This window comes from Xenopus tropicalis, chromosome 1 (assembly GCF_000004195.4).
Source record: "Xenopus tropicalis strain Nigerian chromosome 1, UCB_Xtro_10.0, whole genome shotgun sequence".
In the NCBI taxonomy this organism is placed as follows: domain Eukaryota; kingdom Metazoa; phylum Chordata; class Amphibia; order Anura; family Pipidae; genus Xenopus; species Xenopus tropicalis.
The window spans coordinates 26,250,770-26,273,915 of NC_030677.2; the positions used below are offsets into that span (position 1 = coordinate 26,250,770).

Sequence of the window (23,146 nt, forward strand, 5' to 3'; positions counted from 1 at the left end):
ATTAGTTGGCCGCAATAACGAAGATTTGTCGCGCGGCGACTAATCTCCCCATGTGTCACTGCCCTAAAGCACCTGAAGCAGCACTGTCCATTGACTTAAATGTAAATCACCCGATAAGAAGTTGTCGGCTTTCATCAGGGTAGTAGCCTGAATAAATGTAGTGATTTGTTTCAGGCTACTAACAGCAGACTTGTCAGATGATTTACAGTTCAGTCTATGTGGGCTGCTTTTGTCACTTGGGCCCAATGTGGCCACTATGTGATATTTCTCTTAAAGGGGATCTAAACCACCAAAAATGAATTGGCACAAACTTAATCAGATTGCGCCTCTGAGATCTTTTGCAATTTACATTCATTTTCTCTTTTCGGGTTGTTTCTGAGATACTAGCAATTGCTAATCCCGGACTTTTGGCTCAACAGATAGTGTCAGCAACCCTAGGGTTAACTGAGTGTACAGGAAGTGCTTAAAAAGTGCATAGACAGTAAAGCTGGGCATCACTAAAAGATCTGCTCGTTTGGTGACCTCTCTACCCCATATGCCTACCTTAAGGTTGGTTGTGTTTCTGGCTGATGGGCCAAATGATTAGGATTACAACAATGGCTGATGAGGTCCTCATCCTGACAGGATTTTTGGCCAGATATCAGTCAGGTATGCCCATCTGCCGGCCCCATACACGGGCAGATAAGTTGCTGATTTGGTTTGAGGTGGCCCGAATTGGCAGCTTAAATCTGCCAATGTACGACTACCTTTACTGACACTGCGGGCATGTACTATGCTCCAGGAAGAAGGGCAAGGGCCATATTGGGCACAACACACGGCGCATAGTGGACATGCATTGAGCACTTTTTTGCCTAGGGGAAATGGCTGTACTTTGCATCTCACACCAAATTAAACAAATCCAAGGCGGGCTCCCGCCAGCCCTGTCCTTACCTTCTGTGAGAGGAAAAAGCAGACAGTGTGGAGTATCCGTGGGACTCTGGGGTGCCCTCTGGTCTCTTATTGAGCCCTTTCTTTGTACTTTGCCCTGCTATATCATTGAATAATATCCCAACTAAATCTTTTGGCTTACTCTTTAAAGACTGAAACATTCCTCCATTGCTGCCTGGTACTTAATACAAGTATTCAGCAGCACCTCTTAATTACAAATGTGCATTGTATGGGAGGTTTGCTGCAGACTGGGTACAATTACTTCTCTGAGAATAGTTAGGAGTGCACTTTTCTGAATCAAACAGTTTTCTCCTCGAAACAAGCCAGCGTGGGATGCACACTGTAAGGAACAGATGTAGGGAAAGGCTTCAAGATACTCAAAACTCAATGAAGATTAAAAGAAAGTTTTAACATTCTTGTTCCAGGAAGAAAACAAGCAAGAGTTTCTGCTCATTAGGCAAATTTTAAACCTAATGGGAGCTGATAAGGAGCAAGTTCTTTTTTCTAGCCTTCACTTTAGTAAAACATTAAGGCACATGTAATGTATTCTCAATGTAATGCTCATTAGGAATGTACCTATGGCGATCACTTACATAATGGGATAAGTCCATATGAGGTCATTGTTACATAGCTGCCATAATGTAAACTTAACATGCATTAATCTGTCTGTCTATAAGCCCAACAAACACCCACTGATATGCTCACGCAGGGCCCAGTCACTTCCTCTGATATCTCTTAAGTGCTCTTCAAGGACAATGATAAAATCAGATACTGATCTGTATAGAAAGTACTAGTATTAGAAAGTAGGAGGATATACTGCCACTTTATAGGTCACTGGCTAGACCTTAGCTTGAATATTGCATTCACTTTAGATGGCACAGGCGGCAAAGATATTAATAAAATGCATACTTTCAGGAGGAGGGCAACTAAGATAATTTATGGTCTAAATCTGCTGTTCAACTGGCGGCCCGCGGACCCCTTATGTGTGGCCCCCCCACCTGTCTGACTGCTGTGACTGCTTACCTTTGTGTAAACTTTAAATGGTATCAGTACTGAGATTGGCCCCCTGCATGGTTTACACCTCAGATTCAGGCTGTAAACCCCTGTATTGTTTAAACATGTAATCCCCTGTACTGTTCACACCTTTTAATCCCTGCATTGTTCACCCCCTGCATTGCTCACACCTCAGACTCTTACTGTAAAACATTGTTCTGCTGTTCACATCTCAGACAGACTGTAGGAACAGTGCCAGCATTGTGTCACTCTATGTATTGCCTGCTCTATGTTGCCTGTATGTATTGCCTGCTCTATGTTGCCTGGATGTATGACACAAAGAGGCAGCATAGGGAAGGCAGAGTATGGCACACACAGGCAGGGTAGGGCAGGCAGGGTATGGCACACATGCAAGGTAGGGCAGGGCAGGGTATGGCACACAGGCAAGGTAGGGCAGGCAGAGTATGGCACACACAGGCAGCATAGGGCAGGCAGAGTACGGCACACACAGGCAACATAGGGCAGGCAGAGTACGGCACACAGGCAAGGTAGGGCAGACAGAGTATGGCACACACAGGCAGCATAGGGCAGGCAGAGTATGGCACACACAGGCAGCATAGGGCAGGGAGAGTATGGCGTACGTAAGCAGGGTAGGGCAGGGAGAGTAAATATACACATTTAATGAAAAGTAGGGTGGGAGGTGCACACAACAAAGCTTTTTTGGGGACATAAATTATAAATATCTTTAAGCAAATGTACTTAAAGTGGTGGTTAAGTCAGTCTTTTATACAAACCACACCCTGGCTGCTAAGGTAATTTGGATCATAGCAAACAGCTGCTGAAACTCCAAACGGGAGAGCCGCTGAATAAAAACTAAAATAAAAAAACTACAAATAATAAAAAATGAAGACCAATTGCAAATAGTCTCAAAATATTACTCCTTACTATCATACTAAAAGTTAACTCAAAGGTGAACAAGTTCTTTCATTTTCCTAAGAGGCAGAACATACCCTTTAAGCATCCATAAGAAGCATGATGGTTAGTGAGAAGCACGGCTGGAGGGTTACAGATGACTGCAGGGGATCAGTACATAAATGGCAGCAGCAGCGTATGCAAGAAACTTGACAGGAATATAATCCTGCACAACACAAAGCTGCCACCCACAATATCACTATTAATATACTTCCGCCACTCAACTACTGCTATATTTGACTTGCTCTTTATCATGCATGTAGGCTTCCCCTAACGGGAGCCGTCAATTATTCACTTTTGTATTAAAGACATCAAAAACATTGATGATTTATAAATGTGAATGAAAAGTTTAGGCCTCGTATATGCAGGTAACATTGCAGCAGTGATTTAGAATTTTAGATGGAGGTGAAGAGTTAAAAGAATCAGGTGTAACGCTGGGCAGTGAGGGGAGAGGTCCCTCTACTGGAACATTAGCCATTTTTTGCACTGATGCAATTTAGGGGTACCTTCAACTCAATATTAATTGTTATAGAATATTGTTATTCTGGAAGGATACAACCTTTCCTTCCAGCCCCACACGTCAATACAGGAAGTGACTCCTGCGTCTAATTTCTTGGGCTAAAGCAGTAACGCTTTAAAGGCTATCTGGCAGATGTACAGGGACTGGGGTTTTCCAGATAAGGGATCTTTCTGTAATTTGTTCATCTAGTTAGGGTGCTAGAGTTCAGAGCTGCCGTTGTACTATAACTTCCCTTAGTAAAGAATATCGGGCAAATGGAAACATTTGTCACAGCCGGAAAAATAAGTGATACTGGCATTCTTATAAACGATAGGATTGTTGCTGTACCATTATTATTTTATTCTTGCCTAACCTACAGTTAAGCCTTAATTACAGGTCGAACACTCTGACATGGCTTAATTGATCAGTGCTGTTTTTATCACCTACACTGGTTTGGCGGCAGGACTTGGCAAGCCTAAAGCCAGTAACCCGAGTTGATACCTAATATTGCCTGTGTTTAGGCAACTTAAAATCCACACGATTTAAAGCTGCTGATTTAGATAAGTGCGCACCAGTAACTGCTTACCTGTTACCTTATTAAAGCCCAAGTTTGTGCTAAATAAATATGTTTTCCCTTGCAGGCAAATAGAAGGGAAAGTGGTTGAGATATCCAGACTTCAGGAGATTTTCACAGAGAAGGTGCTACAGCAGGTAAATGATTGCTTCTTATATACTTATATATTGGCCAGGATTTACTGGAGAGTGTGCAAAGATATTCTCCAGGAAATAACAAAAAAAAAAAACCATAGCTTGGTGGTGCAGTGGTTAGAACTCAAGCCCTGCAGTCTTTTCCATCTTGTGTGGGCTTCCTGCTGCACTCCCAATAAAATACAGGCACATTAACTCATACAACTGACCCTAGTATCCACTGGGGCAGGGACTGATGTGAATGATGTTTAATCTCTGTGGAACATGTTAGCGCTGTATAAATAAAGGATAATATTCCCATTCAAGTGCGGGTTTTTATTTTTCCTCTAAGGCTAATAGCAGACGAAGAGATTAGTCACCCGCGGTTAAATCTCTGCTACTGGGGGAGACAAAACCCCCCCGAAATGCCTTCCAAACGGCAATAAAGTGAATCCCAGGTGGGAAAGCATACGTGATGCATTTCGGGGAGATTAGTCGCCTGTAGTAGCCAATATTGAGGTGATGCTGCACAGAACATGAAATAACTCCACACTTCAGATCATCTGTGGTGACAGAGTTTAGTTTAAAGACTTTAAAAATGTAGGTGAGGTGAATGGGGAAGGCTACAGATGGGATTAAAGGGATAATATACTACTCATCAGTATGTTACTGTTGCACAGAGTGCAGTGTGCTTGTACTACTCTACCTACGGCGCTGCTCTTTCTCACAAAGGGATAAGATCACTGAGAGCTCTTACAGAACAGATCCTGTAATTGGAAGGCAGCAGACAACTAGTACTTGCCCTCACACCAACCAGCAGGGTATAAAGGAGATAGCTTAACAGGCTGTTATTTCCCACATTTAACAGGATGGGTGCTAAACTATTACAGTGTTACTAGCTGCCCAGTTAATAAACACACACATACAGTATATAGGCACCTCTTTAACACTGAATCCCTAATCTACTTACACATATTTACCCAGTCTGTTTGGCAGCCAATTGGATTAATTCTATGCAAAAGAGTAAGGGAGGGTAGCACTGCTCCTGACATTATGCTGCTGTACCTCCTGTTCCAGCAAGATGCGCCAAAATGCTGACTAACAAGGTACTTGCTTTCCAAAAATGCACTATAATGCTGGAGGGACTTACTTGGAAAAGAATTTCCCCTTTATCTGGCAGCAATTACAGATGCAGGACCCATTGTCCAGAAATCTCCTAATTATGGAAAGGCCATCTTCCTCAACTTCATTATAAGCAAATGATTCAAATTTTTAAAAATGATTTCCCTTTTATCAGTAATAGTAACACAGTACCTTGTATTTGATCCCAGCTAAGATATAATTAATCCTTATTGGAGGCAAAACAATACTATTGGGTTTATTTATTATTTAAATCAGTGCTGTCCAACTTCTGTGGTACCAAGGGCTGGAAATTTTCTGGCCTATGTGCTGGAGGGGCTCTCATAAAAGCCAGGTTTCACCACACCCATATCAAATTACACCCATGTTATTACACAAGCTTTTAAGATAATACTCACATTAATTGCAGAAGCAGCTATTTTCAAATGCTGACAAACTCCCAGAACAGACCCCTGCCAGGTTCAACTCCCACAAACAGCATAGGGCAGAGCATGGTGCCCACACACAGGCAGCATAGGGCAGGCAGAGTATGGCACACACAGGCAGCATAGGGCAGGCAGAGTATTGCACACACAGGTGGCATAGGGCAGGCAGATTATGGCACACATAGGCAGCATAGGGCAGGCAGAGTATGGCACACACAGGCAGCATAGGGCAGAGCATGGTGCACACACAGGGTAGGGCAGGCAGGGTGTGGCACACACAAGCAGCATAGGGCAGGCAGGGTATGGCACACACAAGCAGCATAGGGCAGGCAGAATATGGCACACACAGGCAGCATAGGGCAGGCAGAGTATGGCACACACAGGCAGCATAGGGCAGGCAGAGTATGGCACACACAGGCAGCCTAGGGCAGGCAGAGTATGGCACACACAGGCAGCATAGGGCAGGCAGAGTATGGTACACACAGGTAGGGTAGGGCAGGCAGAGTATGGCACACGCAGGGAGCATAGGGCAGGCAGAGTATGGCACACGCGGGCAGCATAGGGCAGGCAGAGTATGGCACACACAGGCAGGGTAGGGCAGGCAGAGTATGGCACACACAGGCAGCACAGGGCAGGCAGGGTAGGGCACACACAAGCAGCATTGGGCAGGCAGAATATTGCACACACAGGCAGTGCAGAGCAGTAAAAGATCAGCATTGTCTATTTTAGTAGTTATGACAAGTAGCTGCTAGGTAGGTGTGGGGCACCAGTTGGAAAGCACTGGTTTAAATGATTTTTTAGTAGACGTTACGCATGGTGAACCCATTTTACAGAAACAAATACCCCTTTATTTTTGCTTGTAGACATAGCAGGTACCCCCAATCTGGACACCAGAATAAAGAAAAAGAAGTGGGAATGTAGTTGTATGTGCAAGCAGATGGCATTTAGCATTCATTTCCTTTTAAACTGGGATCTGGTAAAGAACAACTACATCCATTACTGCATCACATCATTAGCATTCGCTGAAGGTAGTACTTTGGTTTGTGAATGTAACCTTTTTCCTATATTTTAAGGTGTTGCTTCAATGAGAACTAAAGCTCAATTAAGAATTAGGCTGGAAATACTATATCTTTATATTTTTTGCTTCTGTGCTTCTAAAGATGCCCCAGTAGCTGCCCATATTTTCTCTGCTGATATACAGCATGTGGTTTGGCTGCTGTCAGTTACCTGAGCTGTGGATTTTATAAAGAACAGTTCTGTTAAAAGCTTATCCCTTAGTATGGTGGGTCCTGATGCTCAAGCCCCAAACCTTCAGCTTTGGGAGCAAACTTTGGGCAATTTTCACAGAAAAACGGCTGGCACAACTCCAGATCACCACCAAAACAAAGTTATAGATATTTAGTTTATATTAAAAGCATTCCAAAGTTTATAGGCTATTTATGTATAATTGTGTGTAAACAATAAACCTTGGAATGCTTTTAATATAAACTAAATATCTATAACTTTGTTTTGGTGGTGACCCGAGCTTGTGGGTCTGACAGAAAATATGCAATATATCATTCACAAGAGACATGAATATCCTGTAAATGATATCCTTGTAAATGAGGTTAGTGATGTTATCAGTTATAATTGGTGCTTAGTGATGTCCTTTCTGACTCACTGAAACTGTATTATAATAAATAATGTGCCCCCGGTTGTAAAATATGAAAATATTAGAAGTTACCTCAGAGTTCCATGACCTTAGGCCCTTGTGCTTTTATATGGTCTTGAAACTCCTCTGTGACTTATAATATCCTTATATTTTACGAGAGGGGGTACATTATTCACTATAAAATTCACAATACAAGTACTTCAGATTTGCATGGCAGCATAGATACATTAGCTATGACAGATGTGACCTAAGGTTTGCTGATTTTAGTTGGCCCATAGAGTAGGTTTTTTAAAGGAACAGTAACACAAAAAATGAAAGTTTTAAATCAATTAAAATATAATGTACTGTTACCCTGCACTGGTAAAAGTTGTGTTTTTGCTACAGTAACGCTAATATAGTTTATATAAATAAGCTGGTGTGTGGCCATGGGGGCAGCCATTTAAGCTGAAAAAATGGAGAAAAGGCACAGGTTACCTAGCAGGTAACAGTTAACCTCTCTAGAATACAATAGTGTTTTATCTGTTATCTGCTATGTCCCTGTGCCTTTTCTCCTTTGAATGGCTGCCCCCATTTGTTTATATAGGTTTCTGGGAAAAACACTCCAGTTGTACCAGTGCAGGGCAGCAGTACATTATATTCTAATTACTTTCATACACTTTCATTTTTTGGCGTTACTGTTCCTTTAACAGCAGCCCAGAGCACACTGAGCATGTCCAATGCCATGGACACTCAGAAGATGACCTAAGAGAATCCAAGATGAGGAACTGGATAACCTTGAAGGCCTTATCATTACTGTTATAGGGCTGCTAAACTTTTGTACTGATGCAGTAAGTTTAAAACATAAACATTTGTACCCATATTCTTTTTTTAGGCTTTAGTTCTCCTTTAATCTGCAGCTAAATTAATCCTTATTACTGCAAACATAAGGAATATGCGTGATCATGTTGCATCCACATAAAAATTTCCAAGGCCATTTAAAGCCCCTGGGTCCTCTAAGCATTTTGTAGGGGCGTAATGTGGTTTGTAGGCTGTAGTCACTTCTTTGCTTTAATAGCACGAGACCTCAGGCTACACAAAAAGCATTTGCCTTTTCCTATAACTGGAGCTTGTTCAGCCATAGTGAACTCAATTTTAAACTACTCCAAACAGTTGATCTAAAAGAGCCAGCATAAGGGCCCTCAGCAATTAGTGATTATTTCCTCAGCAGGCAGTATTGAGCCCCCTGGGACACCATTAGTGACTTCCTAGGTATCCTAGGTAGGGTGCTATGGAGTCACGTAGGCATCCAAAGCCCCACATTGTGACATTAGCCTAAGGCATTATTATGTAGTGTCTATCAAAGTCAGCCTAAATAGTCTGATTGCTATGTTAGTGGGAATCTGACTTGTTTCCCAACACAATCATGAACAGTAACAAGTATGAGAAATCAGTGCAGAAGCTCAGAAAGATGCGTGAAGCTAAAACAAAAGGTCTCTGCAGACAGCTTTATGTGGCTAACTTATGTAATCCTCCGGAACCAGGGTTTCACCCCAAGGTGCCCCTGCCACGTCCCCCTAAATTCCCACTGGGGTCCTTGCTGTGCCCCCACCGCACCCACCTAACGCCCTGCAGGGGCCCCTGCCGCCCGACAGACGTCCTCCCCTGAGCGTGCATAAGTGAAACTTACTTTAAACACGTTCAGGGAGGGACACTGGCCCACCAGGTTTTTAGACAGCGGCCCAGTCTGACCCAGTCTGGAACCCCCAGGATCTATAGAGTACAGTCACCAGCAACTGCTGAGTCAGCACCTATAGAGCACATTTACTATTATGTACTCTGTCTTAGCTTTACATGGGAATTCCACATTTTTAAATGTTAAAACTTTTCAACTGGACTGGATTTTGTGTTTCCTGTTCCCAGCCTTGCAACTGTAAGGGCCATGAAGCACAGAGCTACTTGTAGCGCTACAAAATATACAATATTGATAATTGTCTCTACATGTGTTTTAGCAGAGACAGCTCACGGTATTGTCTATGGCATTTTGTAGCCGCGACAAGTAGCTCAGTGGGTTATAGCCCTAAATGTGTTCTGCTTGTTGGGGGTCAATCACCTTGTTGCCTATATTTTTATTCATGCCGTCTCCTGTTTTTCTAACATTCTGCTTGCAGTCTGATGGCTGCGGTAATTCAGCATTTTATTCTATTTATCCCACTAAAGGCCACTGGTTTACTCCCGGCCGAGGATCGCTAGGGCTGCTCTCAGTGATATAATACAAGCTCTCAGCAGATAAATAAGATTCCAAAGGAAGAGTACTCTGTACGAGTTTATTTATAGGGTACATTTTCCCATTAGTATTTTCAGTTGACTCATATACAACCTCTCTTCTTGTGCCTCAGGCATTTCCGCTCTGATTTTTATGTGCTTTAATAAAGCCTAATAACCGCATTGATATAGGAAAAGTAGCTTAATTGCATGTTTTTGGAAAAGAAAGGAAATATAAGTAATGCCAGGCAATTATAAGATTTTGCCTTATTAAGTGAAACCACATGAGCTAACCAGTTTGAGAGGAGAAACTATAAATAAAGTTTTGTTTTCTTTCATCTTAAATAATGCAGCCATTAAAGAAAAGTGCTTGCAGTTCTGTTATAGGTTGTTAGGGGAAACACTCCTAATAAATAGCCCGATTTATTAAGAAAAATTGCCAGATCTGTATTTAATGTTCCATATTACCGTATTCTTTGATGTGTGTAGGTGTGTTGTTTCCTATGGCATGCAGTGTCCTACTGCAACCGTTTTGATTTCACATCCACAAAATGGCTATTAAATAGATGCAAACAGACCCCTGCAGCTGTATTTGCCCTCTGTGTGTTCTTATATGTAGTTATCAACAATTATTGTAGTGCTAATCATGAAAGCTGAGTTTCAGAGCAATAGAGCCATTCCGTTACTGACACTGCATGTAGAAACTGAGCAGCCAGTAATTTCAGCTGCAGTGCTCACTTTCTGACCCAGACTTCATCTGTGGAAATACAGCGTAAGACCAGTGGCATAACTATAAAGGAAGCAGATCCTGCTGTCGTGCGCAGGGAGGGTGGACAGGGGGGGTCTGCCACCACACCGCTCTCCAGCCTGAGAGCTAGTGGGTGGGGATGGGGGACGTGAGGGAGGGTTGGGGTGTTGGGACATGAGGGGTGGGCAGGGAGACTAGAGGAGCAGGTGCAGAACCAGAGGGGCAGGTAGTGCATGCATTGCGCGCTGGGCCACTCCGAAGATTTAACAGAGGGGACCCAGCGTGGTCTAGGAACGCCACTGCATAAGACACCAAAGTATATCTGGTGATTTGCACAAGCCCCTATGGTTAATCTGCTTCATCACACCAAGAGAAAAGAGTAGCTAATGGCAGGCCCAGATTAGTGGTGAGGCCACAAAGGCCCAGGCCTAGCACGGCACAAATTTAGGGGCGGCATGCTGCCCAGCTGCACCTAAATTACAATTGGTTGCGAGGCCACAAAGGCCCGGGCCTAGCGCGGCAAAAATTTAGGGACGTCATGCTGCCTAGCTGCACCTAAATTACAATTAGTTGCAAGGGCACAAAGGCCCTGGCCTAGCATGGCACAAATTTAGGGACGGCATGCTGCCCAGCTGCACCTAAATTACAATTAGTTGCGAGGCCACAAAGGCCCGGGCCTAGCGCGGCACAAATTTAGGGACTGCATGCTGCCCAGCTGCACCTAAATTACAATTAGTGGCGAGGCCACAAAGGCCTGGGCCTAGCGCGGCACAAATTTAGGGACGGTATGCTGCCCAGCTGCACATAAATTACAATTAGTGGCGAGGCCACAATGGCCTGGGCCTAGCGCGGCACAAATTTTGGGGCAGCACACCCCGCCCAGCTGCACCTAAACTTTGCTCACATACGGAGCATTGGGGACAGGATACGCAGAAAACCTCACCTCTGGGTGCTTTAATTAGCAATCCAGCGTTGGGTAAAGGAAACCTAGCAATTGAAGGAAATATTTTTATGTTTTAAATATTTGTATGGCGAGTGGAACTACTATAAAGCTATAACACTTCACATTTGTAAATGAGTAATTAGAGCAGTGACACACAGAGCATTTTGATGCTGCTAATTATAGCAAGGACCAAAACATAATGGCCAATAACTGTGCCATTAACGTGCCATTCTCCTTTGACCCTACAGGGGTTTTCACCAGGACGCATGATAATTTATTAAGCTAACATATACACTGCTCCTGTGACTTTTATGGTTGAAATGGGTACCCAGTGTTTTCTCATAGATTAGATGGCCTACGTATCCATCACCTGCTCTACCCCTACCACATTTTTAGCAATGCTGCCACCCAGCACTTACAGTGGAGGAAATAATTATTTGACCCCTCACTGATTTTGTAAGTTTGTCCAATGACAAAGAAATGAAAAGTCTCAGAACAGTATCATTTCAATGGTAGGTTTATTTTAACAGTGGCAGATAGCACATCAAAAGGAAAATCGAAAAAATAACTTTAAATAAAAGATAGCAACTGATTTGCATTTCATTGAGTGAAATACGTTTTTGAACCCCTACCAACCATTAAGAGTTCTGGCTCCCACAGAGTGGTTAGACACTTCTACTCAATTAGTCAACCTCATTAAGGACACCTGTCTTAACTAGTCACCTGTATAAAAGACACCTGCCCACAGAATCAATCAATCAAGCAGACTCCAAACTCTCCAACATGGGAAAGACCAAAGAGCTGTCCAAGGATGTCAGAGACAAAATTGTAGACCTGCACAAGGCTGGAATGGGCAAAAAGCTGGGAGAGAAGGTGACAACTGTTGGTGCGATTGTTCGAAAATGGAAGGAGCACAAAATGACCATCAATCGACCTCGCTCTGGGGCTCCACGCAAGATCTCACCTCGTGGGGTGTCAATGATTCTGAGAAAGGTGAAAAAGCATCCTAGAACTACACGGGAGGAGTTAGTTAATGACCTCAAATTAGCAGGGACCACAGTCACCAAGAAAACCATTGGAAACACATTACACCGCAATGGATTAAAATCCTGCAGGGCTCGCAAGGTCCCCCTGCTCAAGAAGGCACATGTGCAGGCCCATCTGAAGTTTGCCAATGAACACCTGAATGATTCTGTGAGTGACTGGGAGAAGGTGCTGTGGTCTGATGAGACCAAAATAGAGCTCTTTGGCATTAACTCAACTCGCTGTGTTTGGAGGAAGAAAAATGCTGCCTATGACCCCCAAAACACCGTCCCCACCGTCAAGCATGGGGTGGAAACATTTTGCTTTGGGGGTGTTTTTCTGCTAAGGGCACAGGACAACTTATTCGCATTAACGGGAAAATGGACGGAGCCATGTATCGTGAAATCCTGAACGACAACCTCCTTCCCTCTGCCAGGAAACTGAAAATGGGTCGTGGATGGGTGTTCCAGCACGACAATGACCCAAAACATACAGCAAAGGCAACAAAGGAGTGGCTCAAGAAGAAGCACATTAAGGTCATGGAGTGGCCTAGTCAGTCTCCGGACCTTAATCCAATAGAAAACCTATGGAGGGAGCTCAAGCTCAGAGTTGCACAGAGACAGCCTCGAAACCTTAGGGATTTAGAGATGATCTGCAAAGAGGAGTGGGACCAACATTCCTCCTAAAATGTGCGCAAACTTGGTCATCAATTACAAGAAACATTTGACCTCTGTGCTTGCAAACAAGGGTTTTTCCACTAAGTATTAAGTCTTTTTTTGTTAGAGGGTTCAAAAACTTATTTCACTCAATGAAATGCAAATCAGTTGCTATCTTTTATTTAAAGTTATTTTTTCGATTTTCCTTTTGATGTGCTATCTGCCACTGTTAAAATAAACCTACCATTGAAATGATACTGTTCTGAGACTTTTCATTTCTTTGTCCTTGGACAAACTTACAAAATCAGTGAGGGGTCAAATAATTATTTCCTCCACTGTAATAATCACCCACCATCTGAAATGCAACTGCTAGAGAGGGCCCAGTACAAAATCTAGAGATCATTAGCAATAAAGGCCTAAAACAAGCACCCAATATTCCTTTCAGTACAGGTATGGGATCTATTATCCAGAATGTTTGGGACCTAGGGTGTTCCAGATGAGGGCTAGGGCTGGTGAAATTCTTATTTCTGTGCCATATTTATGAAGAAGGCATGTTATAAAGTGCCGATAGCTGTATTCTGACTGATTAGAGGGGTGCTGGGTTAGTAGCCTATATATTTTTTACTCCCATGATCCAGTTTAGCAGAAGCTAGTGATGCACCGGATTCAAAATGAAGTTCAGGATTTGGCCAAATCCCAGCTATTTTTACAGCATTTCAGTTCAGTCCAACTGAATCCGAACCCTTAAAGTAATGTGATTTTTAAAGCCCTCTGGACAACTGACTGTGATGTTTTTGTTCTCAAGTGATGTAGTTTTTCTTCTTTTCAGATCTACATTTGCAAGTTAGAGTTTGGATTCAGCTTGCTATACAGCCAAATCTTTTGTTTTAAAATTGGTATTTGAAAAATCTAATACTTATGGGTTTGGTGCATCCGTAGTAGGCCCCTTCTGTCTGAGCTCCTTGGCCAGTTGGGGGTCATTCTGAGATAAAAGTGCCCCTTACACCTCTGGGGACAGTACTAAGTAGTAGGTATGGAGTCGAAGGACAGGCACTCATGGACTCCACAGTCTCCTTCAGTCTTGGAATTACACAATCACAGCAAGCAAGCAGACAGGCACCACTTTGTGGACACTGTAATTAAGACAAGCTTTGTATCACCCCAAAATCTTGTTTATGTGCCAGAATGGGGGCCTAATGCCCATGCATTAGCTACACAATTAAATAATGAAGAGGAAGGGGGAAAGTGAGTGCTGAATGGAAAGTGAAGGTAATTGTCCCCCCCCCCTTTAGGCAAAGAGGTAGAGCAGGCAATATACTGTATGATTGACAGCTGGGTAATGGGTAAAGATGTGTTAATAAAAAAAGGAATTTGGGTTTCCTGTTTAATTTGAAAAGGACTTTTATTATACGGTTTTTTATATCTGGGTATGTTTGCATATATGCATGTAGCGTAACCAAGGTTACTCATGGTTAGCTACACATTCACAAATAATTTTACTTCTTTCTTTCATATATTTAGTTTACTTACATGGCCAAGCTTTTTAGGAATCAATGGAGCATTCTATGATCAAGCCAAGAAAGAGAAATGGCTGCAGTTGAACAAAGGTTCAACGTTACAGAATGTTTTTACGGCTCTATCTTTATGTATTAGCCGTGCTAGCACTATCTGAGATCACAGTGGCAGCAGGAGAGTATTTCATGTTGTACTGGCACAAACAACCAGCCCTTAAATTGTCACTGCCAGAGTTTGTGATTCATGCTCCCGGAGCTGATTTCTCCTTTACGGTTTTGCTTTGATTTTTGTCCTCAGTCATAAAAGAAGCAGCATTACATAAAGGACACTAATAACTACTGTTATTTAGCTTGGATCAAGCCATTAGTCTGACAAGCTCAGAACTTCACAAAGTCTCCAAAGTGATTTTTGATGAGAAGGAGTGAAGAGAAAGCACACTAGGACTTTGGCCCAAGCTGGGCCACATCACCCGATTATAATGCTAACCAATGTATGTCATTTCTTTATGAATCATCTGGCCAATAGGTTCTAATCTTAGTATCTACAGTTACTGTAAATTACACTGAAAGACCATAGACCAGTGATCCCCAACCAGTGGCTCGCAAGCAGGGTTGCCAGATATATTTTTCCAAACCAGCCCAAAACTAGCCAAAAGCCACTTCGAACGTAGCCCAATATGCACAATGAAAATGTCAAAAAAAAAAAATGATATGCATGCCTTTTTAAAGAGCATAATTCCTACCCAAGCCCTGTGCCCCCTCTCCAGTTACTGGGATGACTGATAATTCCCTGCCCTCTGTGTCCAGTCCAGCAGGGAAGTCACTACAGAAATGGATTCAGAATGCTGCATTAACCCCAACATGCATTAAACTACAACTCTCAGAAGCCCCAAGACATCCTGAGAATTATACCTTAAGGATCAACTGCAGAAAGGAACAAATGGCAGCCCCCCCACATCACAGTAAAAAGTATTGATACAATCTCAGAGCAGACAGGTTGAGCCTGAATAGAATAGAAATGGGAGCCTCTGTCTATACTGTCCAACTGCATGCTGGGTATTGTAGTTTTATATTAATCCTAGCTGATTGTTAGCTACAAATTACATTACCCATCATGCAATGGGGCAGGCATGTCAGGTTTTCTAAGGGAAAAAACTTTGGCTCGTTTGCAGACTACAAACCCACCAAGGCTTCAAAAAATAGCCCAAATCTGTACATTGGGGGGTTAGTTCATTTGAAAACCCGCCTGGGCTTTAAATTAGTAGCCCAATTTGGCGGAAAAAACACAAACCTGGCAACCCTGCTTGCAAGCAACATGTTGCTAACAAACCCCTTTGGCATTGCTCCTAATAGGCTCAAAGCAAATTCTCATTTTTGAGTTTCTGATCTGAAGGCAAGTTTTGGAGGCATAAAGACCATGTGTACCACCAAACAGAGCTCCTAGTCTGCCAGTCCACATTGGACATTTTTTAGAGGAAACTCACCATTAACTCATTATTTATTTGTGTGTATACATTTTGTTAAAAGTGCATTGCTTCTCTATATTTAAATATATAGGTTTATAAGTGGGACTGCCATATTGTTTGCCACAGTCATTATAATATCTGCAGAGAGCAACATAACACAATACATTTTAAAAACTAGGAGGTGCTATTCTATAAAAGTCTTTGGAGACTACCTTAGTCTGTAACTGACAACATGGTAAGTCACATTGTCGAGCATAAAGGCAAGTATGATGAGAAGTTGTATGCACACAATCAGCTATTTAATGAATTGCGTAATAATCTGTACTTCTTCCACATTTATTTCTGATTTAATGTCAAATAAACTTGTGTGCAAACCACCCTCAAGTGCACTGAAGTACCAGTCACTTTTTAGCCTTTTACTGATCTAAACCACTTTTAGATTCCTGAATGCTTGGGACCTGGGGTTTTATATAAAAGGGGTCTTTAATAAGACCCAATAGAATAGATTTGCTTCCACTAAATCCTGGTTATATCATAGTTTGGATCAGGTACAAACGACTTTATTTCTCTGTATTATTATGGAGAAAAGGTAAATCATTTTAAAACATTTGAGTAATGTGATAATAATGGAGTCAATGGGAGATGGACTTCCAGTAATTCAGAGCTTTCAGGCCAGGTTTCTGGATAACAGAACCCATACCTGTATTTGTATTATTTAATGTCAGTATATTGTGTAAAACACTGGATCTAAATGTTCATGGAAAGGAGACTGAGAAAAAAAAAATCCATGTGAGATTCATGCAAAAAACAAACCTTGTGTTTTATTAGTAATTTAGTATCCATGCAAGTGCAAAAAGGGGACCTTTGCATGGTTGTATTTCTTGGGGGAACTTTGGTCTCGGAAGCTGACCCTCCCCTGCTGTTGCTTTTATAGGAGAGTGTCTTCCAATGTTATTTTGCTTACCTGGGGCTGTCTTAATACAGAAGCTGGAATGGAGGCCGCAAAATCAAGATAAATTTAAAACATTTTTCATAAATTTATAATGTGAAGAGACCCTAAAACTGTGACAGATCCATCAATTTAAGAAACCAGGGAAAGGGATATAAGACAATACAGCATTTATACATATATATCAGCACAGGTTTATATAGGCTTCTGTTATTTAAAATGCAGTCTTGTAGTCTTTGGGACTACTGAATCAGCATAAAGTATTGACATTTATCTGCATTCCCTTTCCTAGCATGCAGCTGTAGTAGTGCCTCTCGCTTAAGTGCGAAGTTGAAGCCCAACACATCATGTTATACTCAGCGTGGGTGGAGTTTGCACATTTGATCTTTCCTTGTTCATAAAGCCCAAGGCTATGTCTGTATCACACGCCTATGCACAGAGGGAACCCTGTCATTAGTTACACAGCTCTATGCGTAGCACAGAATCCACAGAGGCCATAGAGCAATTAATCATTACTGCCGATTGGTTGCTGCTGCTTACTCTAATGGGTAATTTTAGTCTATGTTAGTAACACAGGTGTATTTAGAAAATCTGAAATCAGGTCTCAATAATTAATAATTTAATTATGGGACTATAGTACTTCATCCAAATTAGAACATCTTTCCTTTTAAAGAAATGTGCATAGTAGAGAAGGACATGTATAAGAAAGATAAATTCCAGTATACAAGAGGACAAGTCTATGCATTTTGGTACTGAATATGCAAACAAGCACTTTATCAAACAATTTTTCCGGTAGTATCCATAGCACATTTACTTTTATACATAGTAGGATTAAGTGCCCATTGCTTTGTTGTTTTTCTTCCCTTCTGAGAAAGAGATTGGTTTCTGATTGAGAGGAAATGGAGATCAGGAAAGAATGTGTAGGAGGCAAAAAAGCTTGGTAGAGGGGAAGAGGCTAAAGGAATGGTGGGAAGGAGAAGATTGATAAAAGATGGGGTACGTGCCAGAAGGAGAGGGCAAGGGCATCTGGAAAGGAATGGTGCGTTAGGTGATATTTCCCCCTTTTTCTTTTCTGCCTCTTTTAAAGTCAATTTGAATTTTTAATTATTGTTTCTACTCACTAGTGTCACATTCCCCCAAACAGCAGATGAATTGTGAGAAGGTTGGACTGTTTCCTTATAACACTGTAAACGAACAATTAATATACCAGTATATCAGATATTCCCCAAAATGATGTTTTGCGTTGAAAAAAACACCCGGCATTTAAAAGTACTACAGTATATTTTTGTATAAATAATGAACAATCACAAATGCAGCAATACTTATTGTAGGTCTTGCCTGAACCACATTTGCGATGTTACTCTGTGGATGCTACAACAGATGGAGGCTGCAGATCAGGCAGCCATGATGTCGATATTGGAGGGGAGGGTTACTTTCCTTTATTGTTATTCTCTATGTAGCTGCTGCTGGGGTCTGTATTATTATCCTTTATATAGTGCCAACATCTGTTACATTCAGACCTGGGATGTGTAACTGTGGATTCTGGTAAAAAGTTACTATTTATTGGGTTTTTGGGGGCTGCTTTGGGTCTTTGTGTATTTGAAATGCCAGGGCCTACATTGAATCCCAGTCTGGGGCTCGTCACATCAGACCCTGCCCCAGTGGAGCTTACAATCTAAGGTCCCTACCACATTTATACACACACTATGGTCAATTTTCAACAGAAGACAGTCAGGCCAATTAATACATATGAATTGTGTCTTATAGGTCCAGCTGCCTTTAATGGCAAATTTAGTAGCCAGTGACATTTTTTGAATACATGTGGACATTCGGCAAGAGCTTGAGTGATGTCAACAGCTGTTTCCATTGGAGGTTTAAAAGCATAATAAATACCATGTACTTCTACGCAGTGAAGTTGACCATCTGAATTCCCATTTATTTTGTAGGAAACGGACATTGACAACATTCACGAACTAGTAGTGGGAGCAACGGAGAATATCAAAGAAGGAAATGAAGATATACGAGAGGTAGGTTTTACTGTCAGTTTCAGCCGAACTCACTACAAAATATTGCAGAAAGAGAAATGAATGCCAAAATGTTTCTTTTCACATGTTATGGGGCCAAATTATTAACCTGGTGTACCTTGCCCTGCTTAAATTCCTGTCCAGGAATGCTATTCATAATATTCTGAATAACCTATTATGGGTTATACAGCATGAATGCAGCTCTTGGAAGGAAATAACTATGCAACTCATTCTAAAGAGGAGGCAATCGCAAGTTATAGAACATAAATAGCCTCTCAGAAATACAGCTATTATTGTTAAATAACCATGTATATAATTTCTGTATTCCTCTATGGAGAGGAACATAATTGCTTCTCTAATGTACTATGCATAGAAAGCATGTGGGCCAACTTAGATCACACTATTAAGAGTATTGATAGTGATGGCAGGTTTCCCAAAGAGAATTTATAATACAGTATAAGCACTGCTGATTCTGATGTACATACGTCCATCACGTTATCCCTTATCTGAAAATCAGTAATCTACCCAATGTCTACCCATGAAAGACATAAGACTAATAGAAGTCAAGAATGTGTCCCATGAGCACAAGAAGGCATTAGACCTTTAGCCAAGCACTTGTTTACCTAGAATATGTTTATACATGTATAAATATCTTGTTTTAAAGTAAAGAGGAGCAATTTCTAGCTTCAGCGAGTCATGCAATACAGGTGGTGTCCCTAATGACCAGTTGTATGGGTACATTTTACCTGTTGTCAGTGGCTCTTCTGTAACATTATCATCTCTGCTTTCACTTTGTTAAGGTGGCCATACACACGCCGACGAAAGCTGCTGATTCTTAACCTCCATTCTGAGTTGCAACTTATTTGGCTTTGTGTGGAGGCCCTCGGATTGTCCTGTCTGACAGATATCTGGCCACAATTGATCAGATATTAGGTTTAAAAATCATGTTGAACAAGGAGTGTATCAGCACTTTTATATGGTCCTAGTCCAGTGCGTCTCTATAAGCCCCAATGGATGATTGGATCAGCATATTTTGGCCAAGGACATGGGTGGCCACCTTTAGAATACAGGTCATACTTTATGCTCTGATCATCCCTCCTAAGCATCAGCAGACACCAGTGCAACAGCACCACTAGTTGGCATTCAGACTGACAGATGTCCATGCAATATTAAAGTCTATTGTGAATGCTATAGCAGAGAGCAGCAGTATGGAGGCTCCCACTCATGAATGAAATGAAATACCCAAAGAAAAATGGTTTTGTGTGAACAATAAGACATTCCGGTAGGCCTCACTGATCATTTAAGGGAAATGAATGAAAGAGCATCAGCCTATAAAGGTGTCATTACTGAATGAACTGAAAGTCATTTTATATCTAATAATGATTTTCCTTGAAGTGCTAATGGATTACAAACCAGTACAAAAGGGTATCATGCATTTATATACTGTGATATCCAGATTCATAATTACTAATCCAATCTTGCCTTTAAACATTATTTCCTTAATTCATTAAAGGCTGAAAATAATGCTAATATGCAGCCGCTACGTGACGCCTCTCCCTAAATGAGCATTTTCACTTCATGTTAAGAAATGATGAAGTGTTTTGCAGTTTGATAGATGAGCAGCCAGTAAGCCTGACAGCTGTCTTTAGCAATGAGAGGTAGGGAAATACAGCTTCTATACCTGCAATCTCTTTGGTGATTACAGAAAAATCATTCATCTCTGTCATGCGCTAATAGCGGTATGGGAGAGCCTCTGCCTGTAGCCCTTTGAGTACAATTCCAAATTACAAAGTTATCTGCTTTATACAAAATAGCTGTTGCTTATGATAGGGCCGTTAATCCCTCTATAGTTCCATTGGTTGCAGCTGCAACAGTCACGGCAATGCCTTCTAACATGACTACAAATGGGAATACACCTCAAATAGCAATTCCATGCCAGTGTGCCAAGGTATATCCCAGCGGACTCCCATCAGTTCTTTATTATTTACACCAGTAAGCCATACCATTTAGGGCAGTGACACATGGGACATTTTGTCGGTTGTGATAAATCTTGGCTACCATGGCAAAATTGTTTTCCTCCCACTGGATAAAATGCAAATCGCCAGTGGAGAAACATACAGAAGAGTATGGTGGAGAAGAAGCATTCCCAGGCTGTGCTCTTGAATTAAGCGGGTGGTATCACTGGGTGGCATCCCCTCCCCTAGGGATTCTGTCTTTCCAGTGATTCTTGTCCCTCATGTGTGGTTTTAGGAAGTTACAAAATGGTGTAAATTGCAGAAGTGTAAAATGTAGGACTGTAAAGTGGAATTTCTGTTGGACTGTATCATTGTCATCCATTGTCTCATTTTCCTTGCTGCTGCCAAATAACACATACACTATTCCTTAAAGGAAAACTATACTTCCAGAATGAATACTTAACCAACAGTTAGTTTATTTTATGATAAGTGACATATTAAAGAATCTCGCCAAACAGGAATATACTGTATATATCAGTAAATATTGTCCTTTTACTTCCTTTTTCTTGAGCCGCCATTTAGTGATGGGCTGTGTGCTCCCTCAGAGATCAGCTGACAGGAAATAATGCAGCTCTGACTGTAACAGGAAGTAGCGTGGGAGCAAAAGGCAGAACTCTGCCCATTCATTGGCTGATGGGGCCTAGCATGTATGTGTGCCTTGGCTTGTTTGTGTGCACTGTGAATCCTATGATCCCAGGGGGCGGCCCTTAATTCTTAAAATGCCAATTTTCTATTTAGGATTACCCAATGGCACATACTAGTAAAGTATATCTTTATGAAAAAGTTTTATTTAGATGAAGCAGGGTTTTACGTATGAGCTTGTTTATGCAATACTAACCAGTACTCCCATTGTGTTTTGCAGGCTATCAAAAATAACGCCGGCTTTCGTGTTTGGATCCTCTTCTTCTTAGTAATGTGCTCATTTTCACTGCTGTTCCTGGACTGGTATGATAGCTAATTAGTTCCTAATGAATTCTATTCAGCTAATAATAAAACTGCCACAGTAGCAGACTCCAAATGAATGCGTCACTTTTCCTGTTCATCACTTGTATATACCAATAACTGTCTGCTGTACATAAATAAATATCTGCTCTAAAGGTCGGCCCCTGAAGTTTGTCTTTATTTCTGCTTTTATTGTTCTACCTGCAGCTGAACAGAGCTAATCACTGACTGGTTGCTATGGGTTACTGCCACTTGCACGTTTGCCCAGTGTTAGTAAATGATCTGAAGTATCTGTTATGGAAATTAAGACTAATAATGTCTTTCTTACTTTTGCAACCTGTGTAGTATTTAGCTGTGGGGATAATATTGTCACACATATTGATGGATTCTTAGCAAGTGAGGGAATACAGGGTTATGGGAGATAGCTCTCAGTACAAGTGAGGGAATACAGGGTTATGGGAGATAGCTCTCAGTACAAGTGAGGGAATACAGGGGTATGGGAGATAGCTCTCAGTACAAGTGAGGGAATACAGGGTTATGGGAGATAGCTCTCAGTACAAGTGAGGGAATACAGGGGTATGGGAGATAGCTCTCAGTACAAGTGAGGGAATACAGGGGTATGGGAGATAGCTCTCAGTACAAGTGAGGGAATACAGGGGTATGGGAGATAGCTCTCAGTACAAGTGAGGGAATACAGGGGTAGGGGAGATAGCTCTTAGTACAAGTGAGGGAATACAGGGGTATGGGAGATAGCTCTCAGTACAAGTGAGGGAATACAGGGGTATGGGAGATAGCTCTCAGTACAAGTGAGGGAATACAGGGGTATGGGAGATAGCTCTCAGTACAAGTGAGGGAATACAGGGGTAGGGGAGATAGCTCTTAGTACAAGTGAGGGAATACAGGGGTATGGGAGATAGCTCTCAGTACAAGTGAGGGAATACAGGGGTATGGGAGATAGCTCTTAGTACAAGTGAGGGAATACAGGGGTAGGGGAGATAGCTCTTAGTACAAGTGAGGGAATACAGGGTATGGGAGATAGCTCTCAGTACAAGTGAGGGAATACAGGGGTAGGGGAGATAGCTCTCAGTACAAGTGAGGGAATACAGGGGTAGGGGGGATAGCTCTCAGTACAAGTGAGGGAATACAGGGGTAGGGGAGATAGCTCTTAGTACAAGTGAGGGAATACAGGGGTATGGGAGATAGCTCTCAGTACAAGTGAGGGAATACAGGGGTAGGGGAGATAGCTCTTAGTACAAGTGAGGGAATACAGGGGTAGGGGAGATAGCTCTTAGTACAAGTGAGGGAATACAGGGTATGGGAGATAGCTCTCA

The 23,146-nt window shown here is 41.9% G+C and overlaps 1 protein-coding gene across 1 annotated transcript in view; it reads left to right on the forward strand.

Moving 5' to 3' along the window:
• Positions 1–21,974, forward strand: part of stx18 (syntaxin 18) — a 104,868-nt gene extending 82,894 nt beyond the window's left edge. The window contains 3 exon segments of the mRNA NM_001016709.2: positions 4,033–4,102; positions 18,781–18,861; positions 21,736–21,974. Of these exon segments, the coding sequence (NP_001016709.1) occupies positions 4,033–4,102; positions 18,781–18,861; positions 21,736–21,831 (247 nt within the window). The 3' untranslated portion in view covers positions 21,832–21,974.
• The last annotated feature ends 1,172 nt before the right edge of the window (positions 21,975–23,146 follow it).